Source organism: Brachyhypopomus gauderio, chromosome 11 (assembly GCF_052324685.1).
Source record: "Brachyhypopomus gauderio isolate BG-103 chromosome 11, BGAUD_0.2, whole genome shotgun sequence".
In the NCBI taxonomy this organism is placed as follows: domain Eukaryota; kingdom Metazoa; phylum Chordata; class Actinopteri; order Gymnotiformes; family Hypopomidae; genus Brachyhypopomus; species Brachyhypopomus gauderio.
The window spans coordinates 6,620,536-6,643,527 of record NC_135221.1 but is presented as its reverse complement, the minus strand read 5'-3'; the positions used below and the strand labels follow the sequence as shown (position 1 = coordinate 6,643,527).

The 22,992-nt window shown below is 46.1% G+C and overlaps 1 protein-coding gene across 2 annotated transcripts in view; it reads right to left on the bottom strand.

Moving 5' to 3' along the window:
* Positions 1–22,992, bottom strand: part of macrod1 (mono-ADP ribosylhydrolase 1) — a 69,640-nt gene that overhangs the window by 9,068 nt on the left and 37,580 nt on the right. For both annotated transcript variants that reach the window (XM_077021351.1, XM_077021350.1), the window contains exons 4-6: positions 16,129–16,158; positions 9,769–9,885; positions 1,867–1,988 (exon numbers count right to left, since the gene is read on the bottom strand). In XM_077021351.1, the coding sequence (XP_076877466.1) occupies positions 1,867–1,988; positions 9,769–9,885; positions 16,129–16,158 (269 nt within the window). The remainder of the gene's footprint in view (positions 1–1,866; positions 1,989–9,768; positions 9,886–16,128; positions 16,159–22,992) is intronic.

Here is a 22,992-nt window from a genome sequence, read left to right as displayed (position 1 = left end):
CACACACACCGTCGACGTGGACGTCCAACGAAAAAGCCTCTGTAACTTCTCTAAGGATTTCAGTTGGAGAACGTGAGGGCATGCTGAATGTCAAAGTGTGGGCGAGAGCTTCTCTCCCATTAAACGAGAAGACAGAAGTCACCCCGTGGAGAGCGGCTGACGCTCCGCAGTTCGTTTCACTTGTGCTGCCGCTGCCGCCTGCTTTAATTTAAATGCACTTGTGTTTAAAACACACGCCGAGATACGCTGCGGTGATGAAGTGATGATTTGGTAGGCGACAGTGTCTGTAGAACATGGTTAGGGTGACATGCAGAGGCTGTTAAGAACCTTAAGCTCTTGTGCTTCCTTATGGCAGATAAGAAGCCAAGGTGAACATTTTATGCATGGTGTGCGTGTGTGTGTGTGTTCAGGTGTTCTGTGTTGGTGTGAGCATGTGTTAATGTGGGTGCAATTGCGCCAGTAGGGCTGGGTATCGATTCAAATTCCAAGAATCGATCCGATTCCGATTCTGAAGATTAAGAATCGATTTATTTCGATTTAATCCGATTTAATCGATTCGATCCAATTCGGGGTTTAGTGTTATTAAAAATGTATTTGAGCTGTTTCCTGACTATGTACAGAAGCAACATGTTAAAACTAGTATTATATCGATATTAATCAGCAAATAGTTACTGGTAGTTGGCAGTTACTGATGGCTGGAAGACTGGTGAAAAGGGTCATCATAAATCTACCTTCAAGAAAGGTAATCCAGGACAATAAACAGAGGACATCTTTGAGGTGTCTATATCTGCAACAGTGGCTTCCTACTGGGACACTAACCAGTGCATTATTATTATGATTGAAATAATTAAGAATTCACCCAAAAGCTGGTGCTACCAAATGCATTTTTATTTTAAAAGTGCTCACACTTAATAAAGTATAAAATGTAAACGTGTATTTTTCTTTAAAGTGCGAATATAAGAACAGAACTGTCATGTTACGGTCCCCGACCCCTCCCTTTTGGGCGTGTTAACGTTGTCTGCGTCTACTCGTCTGTGTCTGTGGCTCTCCGTGGGTGCGGGTGCGTCTTGTGTTAATCCGTCTCACCTGTGGCTCGGTTTGTGTGGTCTGTCTATTTAATGTGCGTTCGCGCAGCGTCCAGTGCTAGTCGTTGTTTGAGTCACACATGTTCTATGTAAATGTGTTTTATGTGCGCTGTCTGCGCTTCGGTAAACGTAATAAACGTAATGATTTGGAAAGTGCAAAGGATTCTGTCTCATCCATCGCCTTGCGCCCAACGTTACAAGAACATTTTTAACTTTTTTAAACTGTAAAAACACTGGGTAAACTGTCAGTGACATGGACTAACTGGCATAGGCCTGTGTTGAAAAAATCGATTTTCCGATTCAGAATCGATTCGCATATGATGATCTGATAATCGTACGTCCAAAGATCGATTTTTTAGTGAACTTTTACCCCCGCCTCGTCACTGAATTCACGCAGGCGTGCTCGGTCTAACTACCAGTAAAACAACATGGCGTCGGACAATGCCGGTAACGACGATAGTCAAATCTGCAATCTAAAAGCAGAAGGACAGTTTATCCAGTGTCAGTGACTATTTACAGATAGTATTTTTCTTTTTATTTTATGACGGGCATGGGGTTTAGAGACAAAAAAATGACAGACAATAAGACAGAAATAATGTAATGGGTGAACTGCACTCCATAAAACTTCAAAGTGCCATGCTACATGTGAGTGGCCTCACTTACGCACTCATTGAAGAGGTCAGAGTGTGAGTCCACCCTAATGTCTTAGCTGGCTCTGTGTAGCTGTGTACAGGTATTTGTATTTCCTGTGTTTCCTGTGGTCTAAGACTTTTTCTCTCACCACTGTGCGTAGCTGGTTGTCCGTGGCTGTCAGCAGGCAGTTATAATAGCATTCTCGCAGGGCTTTCCTTTCCCTCTCACCCACTGAGCCGTGAGCTATTGGCCCCACTGTGTGAATCACATCTGAAAGAGAGAGGCATGGAATTTAAGGCTAACCTTAACATTCAACATTTTCTCTGTAGCTAGAATCCTCGCTCCTTCACCCCTCTTATGTGCGTCTCTTTGTCCTTTGACAGCCCTTTCATTTCTGTTTTCCTACCCGTCTCCACTCCCTTGAATCACCACCAGCAGTCTGACTTCAGCAGCAGGCAGGTAAGGGCATTACGGCATCAACAAAATTACAGCGACAGACCTACTGAAACGCAGACAGAATGGGCAGAGATCTCAATCATCATCGGAAAGGCTGTGACATCCAGCCATGACGTCTTCCGTCTTCTCACTCTCTTCCAGTGGGAGCAACTTCACACGTTACGTCGGTCTAGACGTCTTGCCCCTCAGGTCTTCAGCTCCCTCCCTTCAGCTAGATCCTCTCCCACCCCTCTCCTCCGTCTCCGTTGTTTGATACCACCCTTTCTCCCTCCCCTCTGACCCCTGACCTTCTTTGCTTCCCCTTCTCTCCTTTCCTTCCTCCGGCGCTGGTCTCCTGGGTCAGCCTGTGCCTGGGCGTCGTGAGGGTGTTGCCCAGCTACTGCCCGGCTGTGTTTGTTTACCACGGCGCTCTGCCACGGTGACTCACCTTGGTTTGTTTAGACCTGTGGCAACCTCAAACACGTCTAGTCACTCAAGAGATGGAACATGGAAGGAGCAGCCCAGCGAGAGAGGTGCTGCTTCAAATCGCACTCACGACACCAACTGATGGAGACTAGAAGTGCAGGGACCTCCTCTGACTGCCACCGCTCTGCCCAGAACAGTGAGCGTACCTCACCATCCCCCCAGGGCATGCTGGGAAATGAGAATACATTCCTGATGCACCTTCCTCCGGGAAAATAAGGTTTTTAAAAAAGGGAAGTGAAGCAACCAGTGATGAAATGAAATCAAATGAAGAAGTGGGTGGTGAGTGTGTGTGTGTGTGTGTGTGTGTGTGTGTGTGTGTGTGTGCGTGTGTGTGTGTGTGTGTGTGTGTGTGTGTGTGTGTGTGTGCGTGTGTGCGTGTGTGTGTGTGTGTGTGTGTGTGCGTGTGTGTGTGTGCGTGCGTGCATGTAAGGGATGGTGAGCAGAGAAAGTAGAAAAAGATAGTTTGAGGAAAGGGTGTGTGTGTGTGTTTATAGACCCAGATGCAGCTAAAGGTTAAAGCAAGTTAAAGGACAAAAGCCCAGGGGGTAATAGAGCTGAACTGCTGAACTCTCTCATGCTGCGTGTGTGTGTGTGTGTGTGTGTGTGTGTGTGTGTGTGTGTGTGTGTGTGTGTGTGTGTGTGTGTGTGTGTGTATGGAATGAAAGCTTCTCTCTTGCTTTTGGGTACTATGGAATTGCAGGAAATACATCACCCAAAATGAATTCATTACACCATATGCACATATGTATGAACATGGTGGTCGGAATGGGCCAGGATCACCTCGTACCTCAACAGACCCTCTTCTACCTCGACTGCTGCTGCTGCTTTCATTTTAAAGGCATTCCCAGGTGAAAACATAGTTGCTCTTCAAAAAGAACAGAACCGCTCTCTCATTCTTCTAGTCAGAACCAGGCGATGTGAGAATGAGAAATATCAGGAATTCAACTGGCAGTTTGGCAGCACATGACTGAAATACTCCGTTGTAAATGTGCAACATAATGCCTGTACAGGATGTCAGTGAAAACATTTATTAAAGGAATTGTTGACCACAAAAATTGGTAAATTGGAACAAAGCTATCAAATATCACTACACAGAGAGCACAATAACACTTGACATATGGTACCAACCAACACTGTGGTGAACAGCAGAACTCTCAGAAAGCAAAACCACATGTAGCTCTACACAGACCTGAACAGCAGAACTCTGAGAAAGACCTGAAGAGCAGGACCCGGAGAAAGACCTGAAGAGCAGGACCCGGAGAAAGACCTGAACAGCAGGACCCGGAGAAAGACCTGAACAGCAGGACCCGGAGAAAGACCTGAACAGCAGGACCCGGAGAAAGACCTGAACAGCAGGACCCGGAGAAAGACCTGAACAGCAGGACTCGGAGAAAGACCTGAACAGCAGGACTCGGAGAAAGACCTGAACAGCAGGACTCGGAGAAAGACCTGAACAGCAGGACTCTGAGAACGTGAGTGGCACCCTCACCTGATGAGAGAGCAGCTCACAGAGCACACGGTATCATCCTCATCCTCCCCTCTGCTGTCCATTTGTTAAGCTGCTGAAACCTTTAGCAAAACCATATGTAGCTCCACACAGACTCAGCACGAGCTCTTCCAGTGAGAGCCAAGAGTCTTTATCTTGATCTTGAATTTCAATAAAGGCCAGTGTTCCCGGAAATGTTTCTATTTTTCCATTTTCTTCTTTGATGTTTTGCATTGACTTTGATTGTTTTTAATGGTTCATTCTGCATTAATTTCTTTCTGTCTGTGCTTGATACACAACCTAAAATACCCTTTAAACTGATATTTAAAACTTGTGTGTGTTGGCATTCACAATTATCTAGAGCAATAACTGATATTGTTATTCCATTATTTAAATAGCAGAAGGCCTCAGATGTTCATTTGCTAACCCTGATCATCACCATTACATCGCACATTTAGCTGAAAAAGCCAAACTCTGCCACTGGAGCACCATCGACATCTAACAGACAGACATGCATGTGTTGTGTTGGAAACACACGTTTAAGTGCTCAATTCAAAACTCCATGTAATAGTAGTAAATGGTCTCCTAATAGGTAACATTAAGAAAAACATACAGATTGCTTGTTAATTACCATTTTGCCACTTCAAAATGAGATCTTTTTGTCATGCGGTGTTTCCATTATTTAGTCTACCCCCTGTGGCTTTAATGGCTGTAGACTAACTAACAAGCAGTGTGTGTGTGAGAGAGAAAGAGAGAGAGCAAGAGAGAGAGAGAGAGAGAGCCAGAGAGAGGGAGAGTAACACAGGTAGTGAACAGGAGGTGAACAGGAGGTGCTTTGCTCTGATTCGGATCTCCTCCCTCTTGCTGGTATCTCCCTATGAAGTGCAGCTCCCACATAATGTTCACGCAGACTCCTCCCCAATATTTCCCAGCGCACCCTCAGATGTATTCCCCACACACATGCACACTCGGATTACACACACACACTACTGCTAGCAGGTAGGTAGGTGGTACTAGCAGCATGTTTCTTGATCTTAGCCTTGGGGGGGACGGGAATTGGGCCTTGGGTTTGACCTCAAGAGGTTTGGTCTTTTTTTGCATATTAATGTTAACCACCGTCTCTCTCTCCCATGCACACACACGTGCACACACATGTGCACACACACGTGCACACACACGTGCACACACCCCCCCCCCCCCCCTCCCTATTCCTCTCAGTGCGGTGGAACTTGGGCCAGCCATGGTTGTTCCGCTGGGCTGCTCCCTGCTCGCTGGAGCGGAGACACAGAGCCGTACAGGCCCTGCAGCACAAAGGGAGGCCCAGGTCAGGAGCACAAAGCCCCAGGAGGGAGCGGGAGGTGTGTGTGTGTGTGTGGGGGGGGGGGGTGTCTCTCCACCTCTACTCCTCCCTCTCTCCTCCCCGCATTCTCAACTCCCCCAGCTCCCTCCGGCCCATGCTCCGCCCCCCAGCCCTCCCCGGATGAGGAGCAGGTGCGCTGGTTTCAGAAAGGCAGTCGAGGAGAACGAGGGAGGCAGGAGGAGGAGACGCACCAGCCCGGAGCGTCTGAAAGGCTGGAAGGTGGTCGACTTGAACGCTGTCGCCATCCCCTGTCTCTCCTCCATCCCTGTCTCTCCTCCATCCCCTGTCTCTCCTCCATCCCCTGTCTCTCCTCCATCCCCTGTCTCTCCTCCATCCCTGTCTCTCCTCCATCCCTGTCTCTCCTCCATCCCCGTCTCCCCCCCTCTTTGTCTTTCTTTCCCTTTATGCTTTATGCTCATTTACAAGTTTGACTGACAGTTCGACAGCGATATGGTCGCCTCCACTAAGTGCTGAAGCACCATGAAAGCCACTGAGTGAACGGCCCCCTCTGCACCTTCTGTTCACTGCCACATCTGACCCCGAGAGAGGAATTAGTCTGGGGGGGGGGGGGGGGGGGGGGGGGGGGGGGGGGACCTGTTTCCCCATAGTAACATACTAGAGGCACATTACGAATGTGAATATTTTACACCAGACACTAAAATTGCACACTTTTGCTTGTGTGCGTGCACGGGAGAGAGGAAGTCAGAAAGACTGTGAAGAGAGAGAGAGAGAGAGAGAGAGAGAGTGTGAGGGAAATGGAAAGAAAGATTAGTCTGTGAAGAAGAGAGGAAAGCAGCTCTGCACTTGGCCTGTGTGGATTTTAATTAGTGTTAATTGGCCACTGAGGGAAATGCGTCCTGAGAGGGAAAATGTGTGTGTGGCGTGGTGTGTGTGTGTGTGTGTGTGTGTGTGTGTGTGTGCACATTTCCATGTTGCTAAGGGTGCTCCCCTCTCTTCTCTCCTCCGTAGCGATGGTTGCTGTTTGTATGCTGGCTGAATCCCTGTTCAGGCCTGCATTGGTACACAGGTGGGCAGAGGGACCAAACACTCTTGTAACACCCCCCCACCCACAATCCTCTGGGTCAGTTCCCCTCCAGACCCTCCAACACACCGGCACGCTGACATACCAGCTCCGCTTTTATCAACTGATGCACAATTTTTTTTCATCTTGAGGTGTAAAAACATTGGTGTGATCCACACAGAGTGGGACCCTCTTGAGCCACCGGGGTAAAGGGATCAGAACTACGGACCCGCGCTCCACGCTCCACCGGTGCCCGACCACGGCTGTGCAGTCACGGCTTCCGATTGGACGGACAGACCCTGAAATGCCCTCTCAGCCCTTGCGAATGGGGCGGACAGCTGCAGGCCCATTCAACACGAGGAGCTGCAGTCAATTGCCTGGAAACGGAGGTCCAATCTCCCACGGCACCGTTTTTCATTTCCATTCTGATACAGCGGTGAACCATTACGGTTAAACTACTGAGCAATCGCGTTGTGGTCAGTTGTGGTTTCTGCCTTCTGCTTCCTGTCTCCTCCAACTGAGACTTCACTACCGTCTCTTCTATCTGTTTTTTCCATGCTCTTAGCTACTTCTATCACTCGCTCACACACCTGGAATTACTAGCTGTTACCTAATGGCGTCCCAATACCACCCATCGCTAACCACACACATGCACCCATATACACCTACACACACGTACACTGGGGCTTATGACAAAGAAATGGCTACAAACACACACACACACACACACACACACACACACACACACACTCGCATTCAAACCCATAAGGCACGTGAGGGTAAATGTACACAAACTGCAAACGCAGTTGAAACAAGAACATGATGAAGATCGAGACACACCTCAGCCTCACATGGTGAAAGACATAGAAAGAGAACAAACCACTGACGCTCGCAGACAGACAAACGTCAACAGCAACAACAAGGCCCTTAAAACATCGTTCCACCAACACGGCAATTGGTAGGACAATTTTCGGTCCAAGAACAGGGGTTTTCCACACAACAACAAACAACAACAACAACAAACCACAGGATGCCCGTCAATACATTTTAGGAGCGACTTTAACCCATATGCACATGATCAACCTGAGGTAGTTCTCCGTGTCTGAATTTCACTGTTTATATCTGGCAATTAAAAAAGAAAAAAAAAAACCCTTTCCATTGGCTTTCCGTTCCGTCACTTCAATAGCAATGAGAACACCTTTGAAAAACACACTGTTCCCGAGGCTTGTGAGTGTTCTCTCGAGACCACGCTCTCACACTCCTTTTTACTACAAAGTAGCAAAAGGGACGAATAAAAGCAGTCTAGACGTGATCCTGCAGGCTCTTTGTGAGGCTAGCGGCCGAGCGGCAGCGCTGCCCTTTCGGCGGCCCCTGGCCGGGCTCTTAAGGGCCTCCACGCAGCCGATCCGCTGCCCCGCGTCCCTGCACGCCAGGACCAGTGGCGGCAACCTTCTCTGAGCAACACACAAACATCTCCGAGCAACACGCAAACATCTCCGAGCAACACGCAACCTTCTCCGAGCAACACGCAACCTTCTCCGAGCAACACGCAACCTTCTCCGAGCAACACGCAACCTTCTCCGAGCAACACGCAAACATCTCAGAGCAACACGCAACCTTCTCCGAGCAACACGCAACCTTCTCCGAGCAACACGCAACCTTCTCCGAGCAACACGCAACCTTCTCCGAGCAACACGCAACCTTCTCCGAGCAACACGCAAACATCTCCGAGCCACACGGAAACATCTGCGAGCAACACGCAATTCTAACAGCTGTTGCGGCTGTAGAAGATGTCTGACGCAAAGTAGCACGCAAAACACCAATGACACACGGCGTAGCACACTCCAGTAATTACTGCTAGAATAATATTAAATATTCTACTGCCCGAGAGAAAGTTCTCCTCCTTTCGAGCGAGCGAGAGAGAAATACAAAAGATAAAAAGATCAAAGAAATGTAGGTGTTTGTGTGTACCGCACAATACTGCAATTATGTTGTTACATATTGCATATGTGATACAATATGAAATCATGTTGATGAACTATAAAAACTAGCATTCCTTTACACAAAATGATTTTGTTTGTTGATCATGCAGAAGCTGTGATTCATTCATTCACACAAACTCACTGAAGTGTCCGAGCTCGGTCCGGATGTTCAACTCACCCCAAATAAAGTCTGCAATTTGTTAGTGGGCTTATTTACATATTGATGTTTTGCCAGTACTCCAGTATTGCAGGCCAATATTGCATTAACAAGCAATATACTGAGAAGCAATAGCATGTTTTGCATGTGCCTGCGCTTGTGATTGCGCTTGTGCATGTGCTTGCGTGGTAATCTAGTTGTATAGGCAGGGGAGAATGCACTCTGTTTCCACACAGCTGGGTAAAGAACGGTAAGGTCATAAATTAGACAGGGAAATTACTGCTAAGTGTGGTGAATAAAATTAAAGTGTACTTGCTTCTGTAAACACTTGTCTGACTACATAATTACTGAACACCAGTCAGGGAGAGGGAGGGGAAGAGGGAGAGGAAAGGACAGAAGGGGGAGAGAGAGAGAGAGAGAGAGAGAGAGAGAGAGAGAGAGAGAGAGAGAGAGAGAGAGAGGAGAGAGGATGAGAGAGAGAGAGAGAGAGAGGGAGGGAGAGAGAGAGAGAGAGAGGGAGGGAGGGTGGGGAGGGTGAGAGAGGAGAGAGAGAGAGAGAGAGAGAGGAGAGGGAGAGAGAGAGAGACAGATCGACAAACAGACAGAAAAAGAGACAGAGCAGAAAAGTAGGCAAAAGAAAGAAAAACAGATCTTTGTTTGGACAATATAGGTTGGATTGGCACAGTATGAAGGGAACCAACTGACTCACGCACTTACAAAATGATTCACACAGAGACTATGAAAACATTGACCAAAATAAATATGCACATACTATATTCAATTACTACACGTACTATATTCAATTACCATTGTACAGTGAGGATGTCTCTCTCATATGCTTCCTTTTATTCATATTGTTTTCAAGTTTACTTCATAAATTCACACAAATTTCTCTTCAAACAAACTGTTCCTGACACCTACAGTTTACAGCTCTCAGCACTTATTATGTTGACAGACTGAAACTAAATATGGTCATGCCAATAAAATGATTCCAATGACTTTAACCCAGAAGGAGTGTTGAGAATGAAGGGGGTAGAGTGAGAGAGGCAGAAATAAATCTATAGGAAACATTGATTTAAAAAGGAGACATTGATTGTCCAAACTTCATACTTGGGCTACTCACATTTTGCTGGCAGGCCGTAGGCGCTGGTTATCTTGGCCTCCCCCGTTTCACACCCTCCCAGAGTGGAACATTCTTTCTTCAGCAGAGGACCTGCACCGCGATGAATGGCTCCATCCACTGCAGGGTGGTCAGAATGTTGGGACACACACACACACACACACACACACACACACACCCACACACACACACACACACACACACGCACGCACACACACACACACAGATTATGACAATTGCTACACAACAAGACAAAGAGCTAAGGTTGTTGAGACATGGGACTTGTAAGACACAAACTCAGCTCCTTAAGAACTCAGCCAGGAAGAGGCACGTGTGCTGAAGGTGCTCGAATGATAGAACACTTGACTCCTGGGTCACTCCAGGGAGCCTCTGTGCTGCTCAGAGATTTTGGGACGCTGACACAGAAATGTCTGCTTTCCCCTCAGAACGGATAGCAGCCTTTTACTGAAGCGCTCCAGGGCCTTCACCACCCTGACACTTAAAAGAGCATTACACTCTAAATCTATAAGAGAAAGACAGTGGGTGATATGATGAGAGAGAGAGAGAGAGAGAGAGAGAGAGAGAGAGAGAGAAAGTTAAAGTGGGGAGATGTACAGGAAGAGCAGAGGAGGGAGAGGAGTGGGGTGATGGAGAACCAGAGGAAACAGCTTCAGCACAGACGCAGAGTCAGTGCCTCGTTGGGAGAAAAGGAAAGGAAAGAATAAAGATAATGAGAATGTGGTGAAGAAAGTTGGCTGAGGGAACAGACACCGCTTCCTTTGGGTAATTGTAACACACAAATACACACACGCAGACACACGCTGATTAAATGCTGACTTCTCGTTAGCAGGTGTTAATTGGCTCTGCGCTTACTCAACATGGGACCTTGTAACATGTGGAAAAAATAAATCTTATGGCACAATGCTATTACACCATATGTGTTTTTTTCCAGCGACAAAGCCTCACAAATACCACACATGCACACTGCGCACACGTCTGTGTACACAAGCCACTCATTAACAGCTGGTCTCTAGTCGTGTTTTGGATTGGCTTGGATTAAAACCCACCGACTGGTGTCGGTGACGGAGCTTCTGCCATTGGCTGAGCTGGTCACCATAGCAGCCATTAGTAGAAACGTTTGATTGGATCATGCACATCTGGGTGCCCGTGTCACAATTCCCTTAACACAAACACTCTCTGCTCATCTCTCTGAACTGGCTACAGTCTCCCGCCAACAGATCAACAAACCCAAGGACAGCACAACGCAAACACACTCAAACACAAACACACACAACCAACCAACAAAATGCACTCAAACACACAATACAAATTGTTTATTTTTGTTCTCTGGGGTCTAAAGTTCTGTCTGCAATTTGCATACAGTTTGAAGCAGAAGTGAACATCATCACGGCTGAATGCAGCAGGTGCCGGGCAGCGTGTTCACAGGCCCCGAGCGCTCCTCAGACGTCCCACTGAGCCCCACCGCCATCCACGCTGCTGAATCATTGGTTAAATTATTACTTGCTTCTCTCCCCCACCAATCTCTCCTTTATGTTTTCACTCTTCAGTTGGAGAGGTGCAACAGTGTAAAAGCGAGTGGTGGAAAGAAACAGTGGTGATCTAATCCTGAGGAAGTCTCTCTCTCTAACGTCCAACACGTGTTGAGATGTACCGCTTGTGGAGACAGCCACAAGCCCTCCTCCTCTTCCTCGTCCTCCTCCTCCTCCCGTACCTTCAGTAAGTCTCACCCTCACGCCTTAATGTTGGAGTCCTTCCCTGCTGCATAGTTTCTCCCTGCCTAATTATCACCAGCATATGAAGGACCTTAACAAACCTCGAGAGTGGAACCCTCAACAAGGTGGAGAGGCTGTGAGAGCATGCACGTATGACCAGAGGAGGAAGGAGGGGAGGTGAGGAGAGAACAGAGGAGAGGAGAAAATGGTGGAGAGACGGGAGGAGACGAGAGGAGAGGAGGAGGGAGGAGAAGAGGAGAGGGGGATACTGCACATGTGGAGACTGCCAGATAAAGAGGGAAAGAGAGGACGCAAAGGAGAGAGGGGGAGAGAGAGCGAGAGAGAAAGCAACAAGAGGAGGGGCTGTGCCTCCTCCTAGATGAGGCGGGAGCGTAAGTGTTGGAGGACTGGGGAGAAGGAGAGGAAGGAGGAGAGAGGGAGAGAGAGAGCACACAGTACAATCTGTAGAGGCAGGAACAGAGTTTTACAATACGCAGGTGAAGGTCAGGACTAAATCAATCCCATTTGCCTTCACAGCTTTTCTTTGTGTTTGAGAGACTGTATAAAACCCACATCAATACAGCTGTGGGCCTGCATTGGTCTTTGGGTGTGTGTGTGTGTGATGGCAGGGTATGTTTGTGTGTGTGTGTGTGTGTGTTTGAGTGTGTGTTTGAGTGAGGTACTCCTGATGAGTTGGAATCTGAAGTGTAGATTTATCACTAGTATTGATCAGCTCACAGCCAAGCACTTAACAGTAACACACATACACACACAAAGTACTGAGTCAACACAGTTGGAAATTACAATTTATTTGCGTAGCACATCACTTCCATGAACTAAATAAAAATAATGCAGTGTTCTCTCTCAGTCAGTCACTCACTCACTCTGGCGCCACCCAAACAATATGAGGAAAAATACATTTCCAGTGTAAAGTATCTCAGAACCTATTAGTGCCTACATTTTATGTCTTAATGCAATTCCTGCTTAATTTCAACATTCAACCTAATTTCAACCTACAAAAAATTGGACAATGGAAAACAAAATAACAAAACCACTGTGCCTATGAAAAACTCAAAAGCACTAAACTGCTCCAAACGATCTAACAGGGGCTTTGGGGATTGTCTTGCTATGCAGGTTAAAAGTGGTCAGTCAGATAAAGTCATGAGCTGTGTGAATGAAGTTGCAGGTAATTTTTCAAATCCTCTCAGTTGAGTCAACAACAAAAACAAAAAACAAGAGAGAAGAATATAAATATATAAATAAACCATGTGGCAGTTGTGGGACTCGTGAGGCGCGGTGAACTCTGGGCCTCCAGCTAACAGCAAAAGAGCAGCACTCAGTTAATTGGCCTCGAAGTTCTCAGTCTCCACAGATTTGGTTAAAGCTGTTAGTGTTCCTTCTCAGATCTCTGCAGTTCAGTCTGCACAGATTACGTGACACAGAACAGCAATGCACAAATCCTAGTCAAATGGACCAAGCGATGCCAATAAATCTTTTAGTATTTACTTACACTTTAGAAACTAAACTCGTCATGTACGGTAACGTGGCACGACATCTGAACCCCACCCACCCCACGGACCTGCATAATGCAGGATAATGCAAGACCCGTCAGTCAAGACACCACCTGACAGTGAACATTAGTTTTGGGGGGCATCGTTTAGTCAGCTGCTAACCTCTATTATTGTGACGCGTTCTTTGTTATTTTGAAGTCTTTTCCTCCATTTCAAGGCGTTTCGTAGGTGTGTAGTGCAGATGGGTGTTGCCAGGTGTCCTCCTGCTCTCCCCCAGGGCTGCTCCCAACACATATGACCCAAGTCCTCCACTAATTAACAAGCTCTCCATGAGGTCAAGCTAGATGTCAGAACAGGGCAAATGTTTAAAATGTGTGTTAAATAATTTTATTAACGCTTTAAAAGCCTGGATGTTGAGGGCTCACTCAATCTTTCATTTACAGAGTTAAAAAGGGATTAGATGGAATTTTAGCATGACAGCTAGATGTTGGAAAGTGACTGACGATGCTTTTTGTTCATGTCTGCATGAGTCCATGTGCATGCATGTGTGTGCATACATATATTTTAATTTTTTCCCCCGTTCAAAATATTAACGAGTGCCACAGCTACAAGTTAGTCGAGTGTAACCTCAAGCTGTAAGGATTTAATTTAAGGATCTAACTCAAACTACATGACCTGAGGGCTCTTGGTGATCTAGGCAAATTTAAGAGGAGGAGTGTAAAAACAACATACCTGTACTGATTTACCTGCACCGACATACCTGTACTGACACACCTGTTTCAACATACCTGCACTGACACACCTGTATTGACACACCCGTGCCACAGTTCAGCAGCACTGCAGCCAGCCAGCCACAGTTCAGCAGCACTGCAGCCAGCCAGCCACAGTTCAGCAGCACTGCAGCCAGCCAGCCACAGTTCAGCTGCACTGCAGCCAGCCAGCCACAGTTCAGCTGCACTGCAGCCAGCCAGCCACAGTTCAGCAGCACTGCAGCCAGCCAGCCACAGTTCAGCAGCACTGCAGCCAGCCAGCCACAGTTCAGCAGCACTGCAGCCAGCCAGCCACAGTTCAGCAGCACTGCAGCCAGCCAGCCACAGTTCAGCTGCACTGCAGCCAGCCAGCCACAGTTCAGCAGCACTGCAGCCAGCCAGCCACAGTTCAGCAGCACTGCAGCCAGCCAGCCACAGTTCAGCAGCACTGCAGCCAGCCAGCCACAGTTCAGCAGCACTGCAGCCAGCCAGCCACAGTTCAGCTGCCGCGCCGGGGGTCTCAGGATGGCCACACTGCTTCCACAGAAAAAGTGAAAAAATGAAAATGCTAGAAAAGGCTGAAAATGGGCTTCCTCTGACCTCAGCCACCCTGGGCTGCCCAGGGTCCTAGTCAACAGCTGGGGGGACGGGAGCAGACGGCTGGCGGGGACATCGATCTGCCTCACTGCTGCTCAGAATTCAAACACTCACTGGAAGAAGACAAAGAAGTGGGCTGCTGTAATGACTGGTGGACCCCCAGAGGAGACCCGCTCTCTTTGACACCGGCCAGACGACTAAAATCAGAGCTGAATACACTCTCTGCCTTGACATGCCAGACAAGGCTGCAATCAGCTCACAGCTAAGGGGAACACGGCTCGCTCCAGAAAGAGACGGACCTTCGATGCTTCTGCACCATCACTAATAAAAAAGAAATAAAAAACCCCAAAAAAAACCCAGCTTTGGTGCGATTAGTGGTGGAGTTAACAAAGTTGGTCCTTGTTTTGGAGGCCAGTATAATAGCAACTGTCTTCCCCTATTAAGATGATCACAGTGCGAGTTAGGCATAAGAAATAGTTATTTATGTTACAAAGGGGAATGAGTCACATTTAATTCTGAAAAGCTGTTAACTTAGTGAAAGTTTATCCGTTTCAGATTCTAGTCTGGGTCATCAATTATCTCAGATAAAGAAATAAAAAACAAACAAACCAAACAAACTCGCACAGCCCCAATTCAGATAATCTCACCTGATAAAATACGTCCTTAGCAAACATGTGTCGGTCTACCTTACTTTATGTAGACATGCTACGATCCTTTACAGGGTTTCAAGGACCATGCATTATCAGTGATACAGATAGGGATGTGAATCCTGATGTGATTGATTTTTAAGACAATAGCACCGGAGGCATGTTCCCACGTGCCTGTGACACCTGGACTGTCTCCCAAGCTGGGCACACTGGGATCATGTGCACTGGCTAAACACAGAGGCGCTCCAGTCTGACAGCAGCATATGTGGCAGCAGTGGAGTCATTATGTGCGTTATGACTGCGGTCTGGGAGAATGATGTTGTAAAGATGCCCTGATCGCTTTATGCAACCCTGCATCTCTTCTGCATCTGTTTCTTTTGCATGTAGATACCCAACATACACGCAGTAGGGGTATCTGGGAAATATGTGCAGTTTTTCAAGGGTTTGCAAGTTAAGGTGTGCATTTCTGAGCAAGGGTGTGTGTGTGTGTGTGTGTGTGTGTGTGTGTGTGTGTGTGTGTGGAGTTGAAGGGTGATGGCGGTGGTGGTGTCTGTATGCATGTGTATAAGAGATGGCATGTAAATTCAAGGGTGTGAACAAACGTGTGTGTTGGAAAGCAACAAGTTACACTATTGCTGGGATGTGTAGAGAGATTAGAATGTGTCTCATTCTGTCTCTAATCACTCTTTTGCTCCTTGAACATCGTGTGTTCTCACACACCACATGAACATACCTAATGTTCAGAGAAGTGTAAAGCCCCGGGCTCCACAGCTACTGTAGCACACACACACACACACACACACACACACACACACACACACACACACACACACACACACACACACACACACACACACACACACACACACACACACACACACACACACACACACACACACACACACACACACACACACACACACACACACACACACACACGTACACGTTCTCATCTCTCTTCTCCCTCTCTCACCTTTGATTTCTCCTGCTGCGCTTTACTGCTTTCTTGTCTTTATAATTCTCTCTCTTCCTTCTCTTCCCAAACATCTTTCTTCTCTTGTGTCTTTGAATACGTCCCCCCTTTCACACGTTTACTCTTTGAAAATAACATAAAGAAGACACTCACCCCCTCCTCCGCCCAGCAGGGTCTTGTTGGCTGAAATGACAAGCATAAAAAGAGAAAGAACCCATCAGAATGACAAACACGGGACTTTTCAATGCTAGAAGCTGGCAATAATATCATTAATAATCTCAGTAATGTGTTAAGACGACAAAGATGAAATATGAAATCTGCCATCCCTTATCTTAGAATTAATAATCAAGTCTGGACTATTCTGCTGGTGCTGTCCTGCATCTTAACATTTTAATTAGACAATCTAGATCATCACCCTCTTAAGTTCAGTTCAATCACTGCAGCCTATTTTTTAAGACTCAGGTAAAGTTATGAAAACCTTCAATACGAGCACTGACAGAACTGCTGAGTTTGGGAAAGTTTGAAAAACATATATGAAAATTCATTGTTGGGTAAAATGAAAGCCTGAGCATTGATGAGGGCAAAGACGGGAGACATGCCTGAACGATCTGCTTCTCCTGGGCGACGTTGGTTCGTTCTCTATGCTGAGAGAGTGCAGTGTTTAACAGCAGGCTGTAGGGTTGTGAGAAACCCTGTCTGACATTGTCCAGCTGGAAGTGGGCATTAGTTCATTATAAATGAGGACATATTCACTCTGGTTCTTACATACGGATGAGAGGAAATTGCTGCCCAGTGGATTAGATGTGGTTGTGAACTACCGGGGCATGTCTGGCCCCTTCTGATGTTTAGACACTTTGCCAGGGAGGTTTAGTGCTGAGCGTCTGTCTGTGGAATGAGGCTTGTGTGCCCAGAGGGTTCGCCTGGGTGAAAGCACAGTTCCACAGGGCCGAGCTGTACACTGGGTCACTGGAATACAGGACATGCCACCGCATGTCGCTGAGATACAAGACTCCCCATATGGGGGTCACAGGAATACAAGACTCCCCTCCGTGGGTCACTGGGATACAAGACTCCCCTCCGTGGGTCGCTGGGATACAAGACTCCCCTCCGTGGGTCGCTGGGATACAAGACTCCCCTCCGTGGGTCGCTGGGATACAAGACTCCCCTCCGTGGGTCGCTGGGATACAAGACTCCCCTCCGTGGGTCGCTGGGATACAAGACTCCCCTCCGTGGGTCACTGGGATACAAACTCCCCTCCGTGGGTCGCTGGGATACAAACTCCCCATGTCTGTATGCAGCACTCTGGCGAGTGTTACAATCTCACCCGTGAAACTTAGACTAATGGTGTCATCAAAACACAGAGAGGTGATTTATAATAAGCAAACTGGGTTTTCGACAGGATTTTTCAGTGCAGGTGCGGTTACCGAGGTATAGGGTTTTTAAAATATATGTACAACAAATTCCACTTCAGTCATACCTCAGACAGCATAGCAAAACAATGAACCATACATACAAAAATCTTCCAGCAAAGTCACCAAAACATAAGTCCAATAAGCACTGGTTAATCACACTCATAACTGCAGTGTGCACTGTGCACTCCAGGTCACCTAAGGGAGGCATTACACACGCCTGGTGGACCACCAGAACCCTTAACAGCACCATCGGGTTACTATTCACCCAGACTGGTCGTTAAACTGAGCTGCTGGGACCTCAAACTTGATACACACACCACTGTTATATTACTGAGATTATAGTGTTGCAAATACAAACACATTTTTAATCAGATACACAAATATACAAGAACCATAATAAGGGAAATTCAATATTAACAGGCCCTTGACCACCAGTGTAATATCAATAAAGGCCATTGTTTGACTCCCATTGAGACGGATAGTGGTTGGCTCCCAGAGCTGGTGCCAGGGGAGGGCTGTGTGCGACTAATGCTTTATGGCCAGACTGTGGGGCTACACTGCCAATGAACAATTTGATCGCTGATTAAATGTCTCTCATTTGAAATTCATTAGATCCATACGCACAGGCAATAAACTACATAATGAGCAATACCTTTATGCACAGCATTAAAAGACCCGTGTAACGCATGCAAAAACCAAAATGCCTCTTACAGAATGCAGTCGTAGCCCCTGAATTAAGACATGGATACAAATAAATACATGTAGACAAGTGAAATAAGACAAAAAAAAAATCTCCAAATTCAGACACACACACACACCCACACCCACACCCACACACCCACACACACAGAACAGTATGGATGGTGAGGTAACCATAGCAACTCCAAAGCCCAAAGGTTTGTTACTGAAACCTTGTTAATTACACAGAGAGGGGAAAAGGAGAGAAGGATAGAGAGACATGGGGGGGGGGGGGCAGGAAGAACAAGTGGGAGAGAGAGATAGTAAGAGAGGGAATGAAAAGTAAGAGAGTAACAAAGGGGATAAAAAGAGGAAGGAAACAGAGAGAGTGGAGAAAGAGGAACGCAGGAGAAAGAGAGAGGGCAGAGGAAAAAGAGGGCAGGGTCAGAGAGAGAAAAGAGGTGATGGCTGAGAGGAGGATACAAAAAAAAGAGAGAGAGATGTAATTTGCTTGTGGTGTTGTCTGTCAGAGATGAAAAGGCTACTAGTGAGTAGAAGGGAGCAGACATGGACAACGGAGGGCAGGCAGGAACACAGTGAGGGAGAAAACGAGTGTGGGCAGTAAGTTGCTGATACCCCGGGGAGAGAGATTTGCCATCTGCCAGAGCCCTGTGTGTGTAGCTGCACCCAGGGGGAAGGAGAGTAGAGCAATAGCAGAACGCTCACCCACATACCCCCCCACACCCCCCCATACCCCCCCATACCCCCCTCCAGTGAGACACAATGACATGATCAGATTGAACACGGAGATGTATTTGCCGCACACAAATGTTTTATTCACACAATTACAATGGGCCGTCGGACATGGCAACATTGATTTGTGTACTAAACAAAGCCCCTTAACTTCAGCACCAAGGTTACAAATGAATAAAATAAAATAAAAAAAACATCGATAATTTCTCAATGGAATGAAGAAAGATACATAAAAAGGCATAGTTGGCATCCAAAAATAAAGACAGTGGATTACAATGACACCAAACAGCAAGACAGAAATGAAGAGTGTAAACATAAGAGAATGTACAACTACTAAGCTTCTCAGAGAGAGAGAGAGAGAGAGAGAGAGAGAGAGAGAGAGAGAGAGAGAGAGAGTGAGTGAGTGTGTGTGTATGTGTGTGAGAAAGAGAGTGTTAAGAGTGGACAGATGGGGTTAAGCAAGAGAAAAACACCAAAAACAATAAAGTCTTTCTGCTGCATAATTTCAGGTAAGACACACACAGACAAACACATGCAGACAAACACAAACACACATGCAATGCACACATACAAACACAAACACAAACAAAAGGCTGTGAATGGAAGGACACTGAGAGTGTGCAAGTGTCTTTTTTGGTTCCAGCAGGAACACTGTTTCCTTTCAAAGGAAGAAAATCAAGAAGACACAGGTAGAGTATTATCAACACAGCCTCTCTCTCACAGACACACAAGCATGTGCGTGCACACACATAAGTGCACACACACACACACACACACACACACGCGCACACACACAGGGATATTTTGATCTTTCATTGGGGCTCCGTGCCACATACAACTGAATGATTTTTACAGCCTCATGCTATAGTCCCAAAACAAAGAAAATCTGTGATAAAATGGATCCACAGGTCATTAGAAAATCTCTAGTATTGTTTACAGCGCACAACAGTTTTTGATTCCCCATTCATGAGTGAACATAATCATGGCACTGACTTGTGGCTTTGATGCCATTTAGACAACACGTATCAACACAATTATAACTGTAAAAACATTAATAGTAACAGCAATCACCAATTTACCCACTAGTATCCTGCACAAAACTTTGATCTACGCACAATTATCCTCAGAGAGAGAGAGTGATGCATAGAAAGCAAAGACATACAGTGGAGGAGATAGGACGTGATGTTCCTATGGGGAAGGCAGGACCTGGGGTTGGTGGCAACAGATGGTGGTCTGTCCCTGGAGGTCCAGATAGGCACAGTGGGGGAGGTGTGCCTCACAAAGTTCCCGTAGAAATGGGATGAAACTGACCATGTGTGTTTTGGTTATGCCCGCGTGTTTGCCTGGCTTGCTTGGACTCATTTTGCAGCGTGTTGTGTAGTGGGAAAGGAGACGTGTTCAGAACAGTCTCACAGGTTAAGGGTGACGCAGAATAACATCAACATCACACACTGTGAATGAGTGTCCAAATGTACTCTGTACCATCGGCCTGATGCCCATTGGTCAACCTGGTTTCTACAACTGCTGTTCCTTTGATCTGTATAAATGGAGAGGGTTTTGGTTTAGGCTCTTCTTCTGCTCTTCATTTCTTCTTCCTGCTCTTCTTCTTCTCCTCTCGGGGCTCTTCTGCCCTTTCATGCACCTTGCACCAGTCTGCCTTTGTTTCCATGCGGTTTACCATGTTTTGTTTCTTTGATTTAGAATAGTAGTTCTATTGTTCAATAACTTGTTGGTTAATTAATAAATCTGGTTAATTGCATAACCATGGTCTCCCTTGGTTATGTCTATAGTAAGCCAGATGAACTCATAATAAGTACCAGATAAACATAAATTTATGCTAAAACCAATTGCCTATAAAAGTATCCTATCTGCTCTGCATGTTTATTAGGCCAACCTCTAAGTAATGGTATCTGCATGGTAAACCTCTGACAAAGCAGGCTATTGTATAGCAAGGAACTTTATAAAGTTGGTTTAGGTAACATTATATTTTTGCACTAGACCTATACTGAGATATTTGAGAAGTGAGCTCCTATAACCTCTTATCAACTATAGTTGGGAGTCAGATAATTCATTGTTATGTTTTTATGTGCATTAATACACAGCTATTTCCATCCTTAGTTGTAGGAAAGCAGAGTATTGTAGTTAAATATCATGACTAAAATGTCTACAACAGAGAGGCCCAGTTGTGAAAAAGATGAAAGAAATATAGAGAAAGCCAATGTAAACATGATATGGAGAATGTGTCATAACCACAGACTCCATGGGGCTGGGTGCTGAGCTTGGGAATGTGATCACCCCTTCTCAGACTTCTGTAGTACACAGGAAAAACCTGTGCTGAATAGAACTTATAATGTTGAATACAAGTGACAATTTGCTTGTTTGCTTGCTAGTGCTATGTCTAAATGAAGAAGCTGGTGCTCTTAAGACATGCACTGACTAGGGTGAAATCTGTGTGACGAGCCTTGCAAAACCATCAAGCTGAAATTCCTATCGCTGGCATTCAAGCAAGCAGCCAGCTTAGCAAATCTGCTTCGTTCAGCCAGCTGTTTGATTTCTTCTTTTCGCTTTTTAGTTCTGCCTTTGTGTTTGAATCTTAGTAACTTCACAGCTACCATCAGAACACCACAGAACACATAAAAAGACTCAAATGTTTACCTAAATGTTTACGCTAAGCTACCAATTAATATACATGCTTATTTACGCGACACACTACTGGCCAAATGAGCATTTTCCAGGGGACCATTACGGTATTACGGTGTATGTTTAGCCTGGCTGGTGAGGGATAATGTTCAGTTTAAGTCACTGCTAGTGAATTACAGATGGGCAGCATAAGCCCTGGTCAGAGAGAGAATGGTCAGGGGCCCCCCTTCTGTGGGCCCCCCAAGCCACAGGGCCCCATATGAAAGCCACCCCCGCCAATATCTACACCACTGGTTCTCATATTGTTCTCCCAGAGCTTTATACTGAAGGACTGATGGATGTTGCTCTCCACATATCACCTTGATTCCTTTCTTTACTCCTCCTTCTCCTTCCCTCATGTCACAGTCACTGTTTTGACTCTGTCTCACTCTGTCCTCTTATTGCTATTGCGTCTTCTGTCCTCTCCTGAGGACCGGAAGCATCAGACTTCTTCAGCTCTTTCATTTCGGTCCTCATGCGAGTCTTGGGACAAATTCCTTCAGCAACACAATTTGGAATAATTATGATGAAAGGAATGCCAACCAAATGCTGGCGTCTTTACTGTCGCATATAGTCATGCTGACTCAAATGTTCGCTGAGAAAATTCTCAGCTTGCATTAAGAGAAATAATAGCAGATTTTATTGGGATTAATCACAGATACCTGGTTAATCTGTCATTTGAAATCTGTAGACAATAATTACATACATTTTTTTTTTGTGTCTGTGTACATTAGAGATATATACAAGTTCACACACATGCATATTCTCTCTCTCTCTCTCTCTCTCTCTCTCTCTCTCTCTCTCTCTCTCCTCCCTCCCTTCCTCCCTCCACAGACGGTGTTGTTGAGCTCCAAAAACACTGTGCACTTTGCTGGTGTGTGCATAGAACGGAAGTATGTACATTTTTGAAATAGTATGTCACAGGGGTGAGTATGTGAAACACAGAGAGGGTGAGAGACAGTGTGTTAGGGGACAGTAACAGATGTCCTTAATGTCTGACACTCCAGAACCCTGCCGGCACCCTGGCTCTCTCTCTTACACACACACACACACACACACACACACACACACACACACACACACACACACACACACACACACACACACACACACACACACACACACACACCTAATACATATGCTTATAGCATCAGATGTCTGTGGTTTTGGATAGTCTCAAATGGCCTAATCTATATTCCAGGTAATAGTAGCAGCTGGATATGATGAGCGATTGGCTGACATCAGCGGTGGCACATGGCTAATATAAGATTAACTGCTTTCAATAGATACCAATAATACACCTCACATGTTCATCTTCTAGAACATCTATTTTGCCAGAAAATACTGTTGATAGCTCAGCACAAGTTTTACCCTCAATTCTATAGTGTACGAAACAAACTTGTGATTTGCACAACACACATCCCTTTAAGCCTAAAATCCTCACAAGTGGCTACTGCATACCTGCCATGGTGATAAAAATTCTAGGGAGATTCGC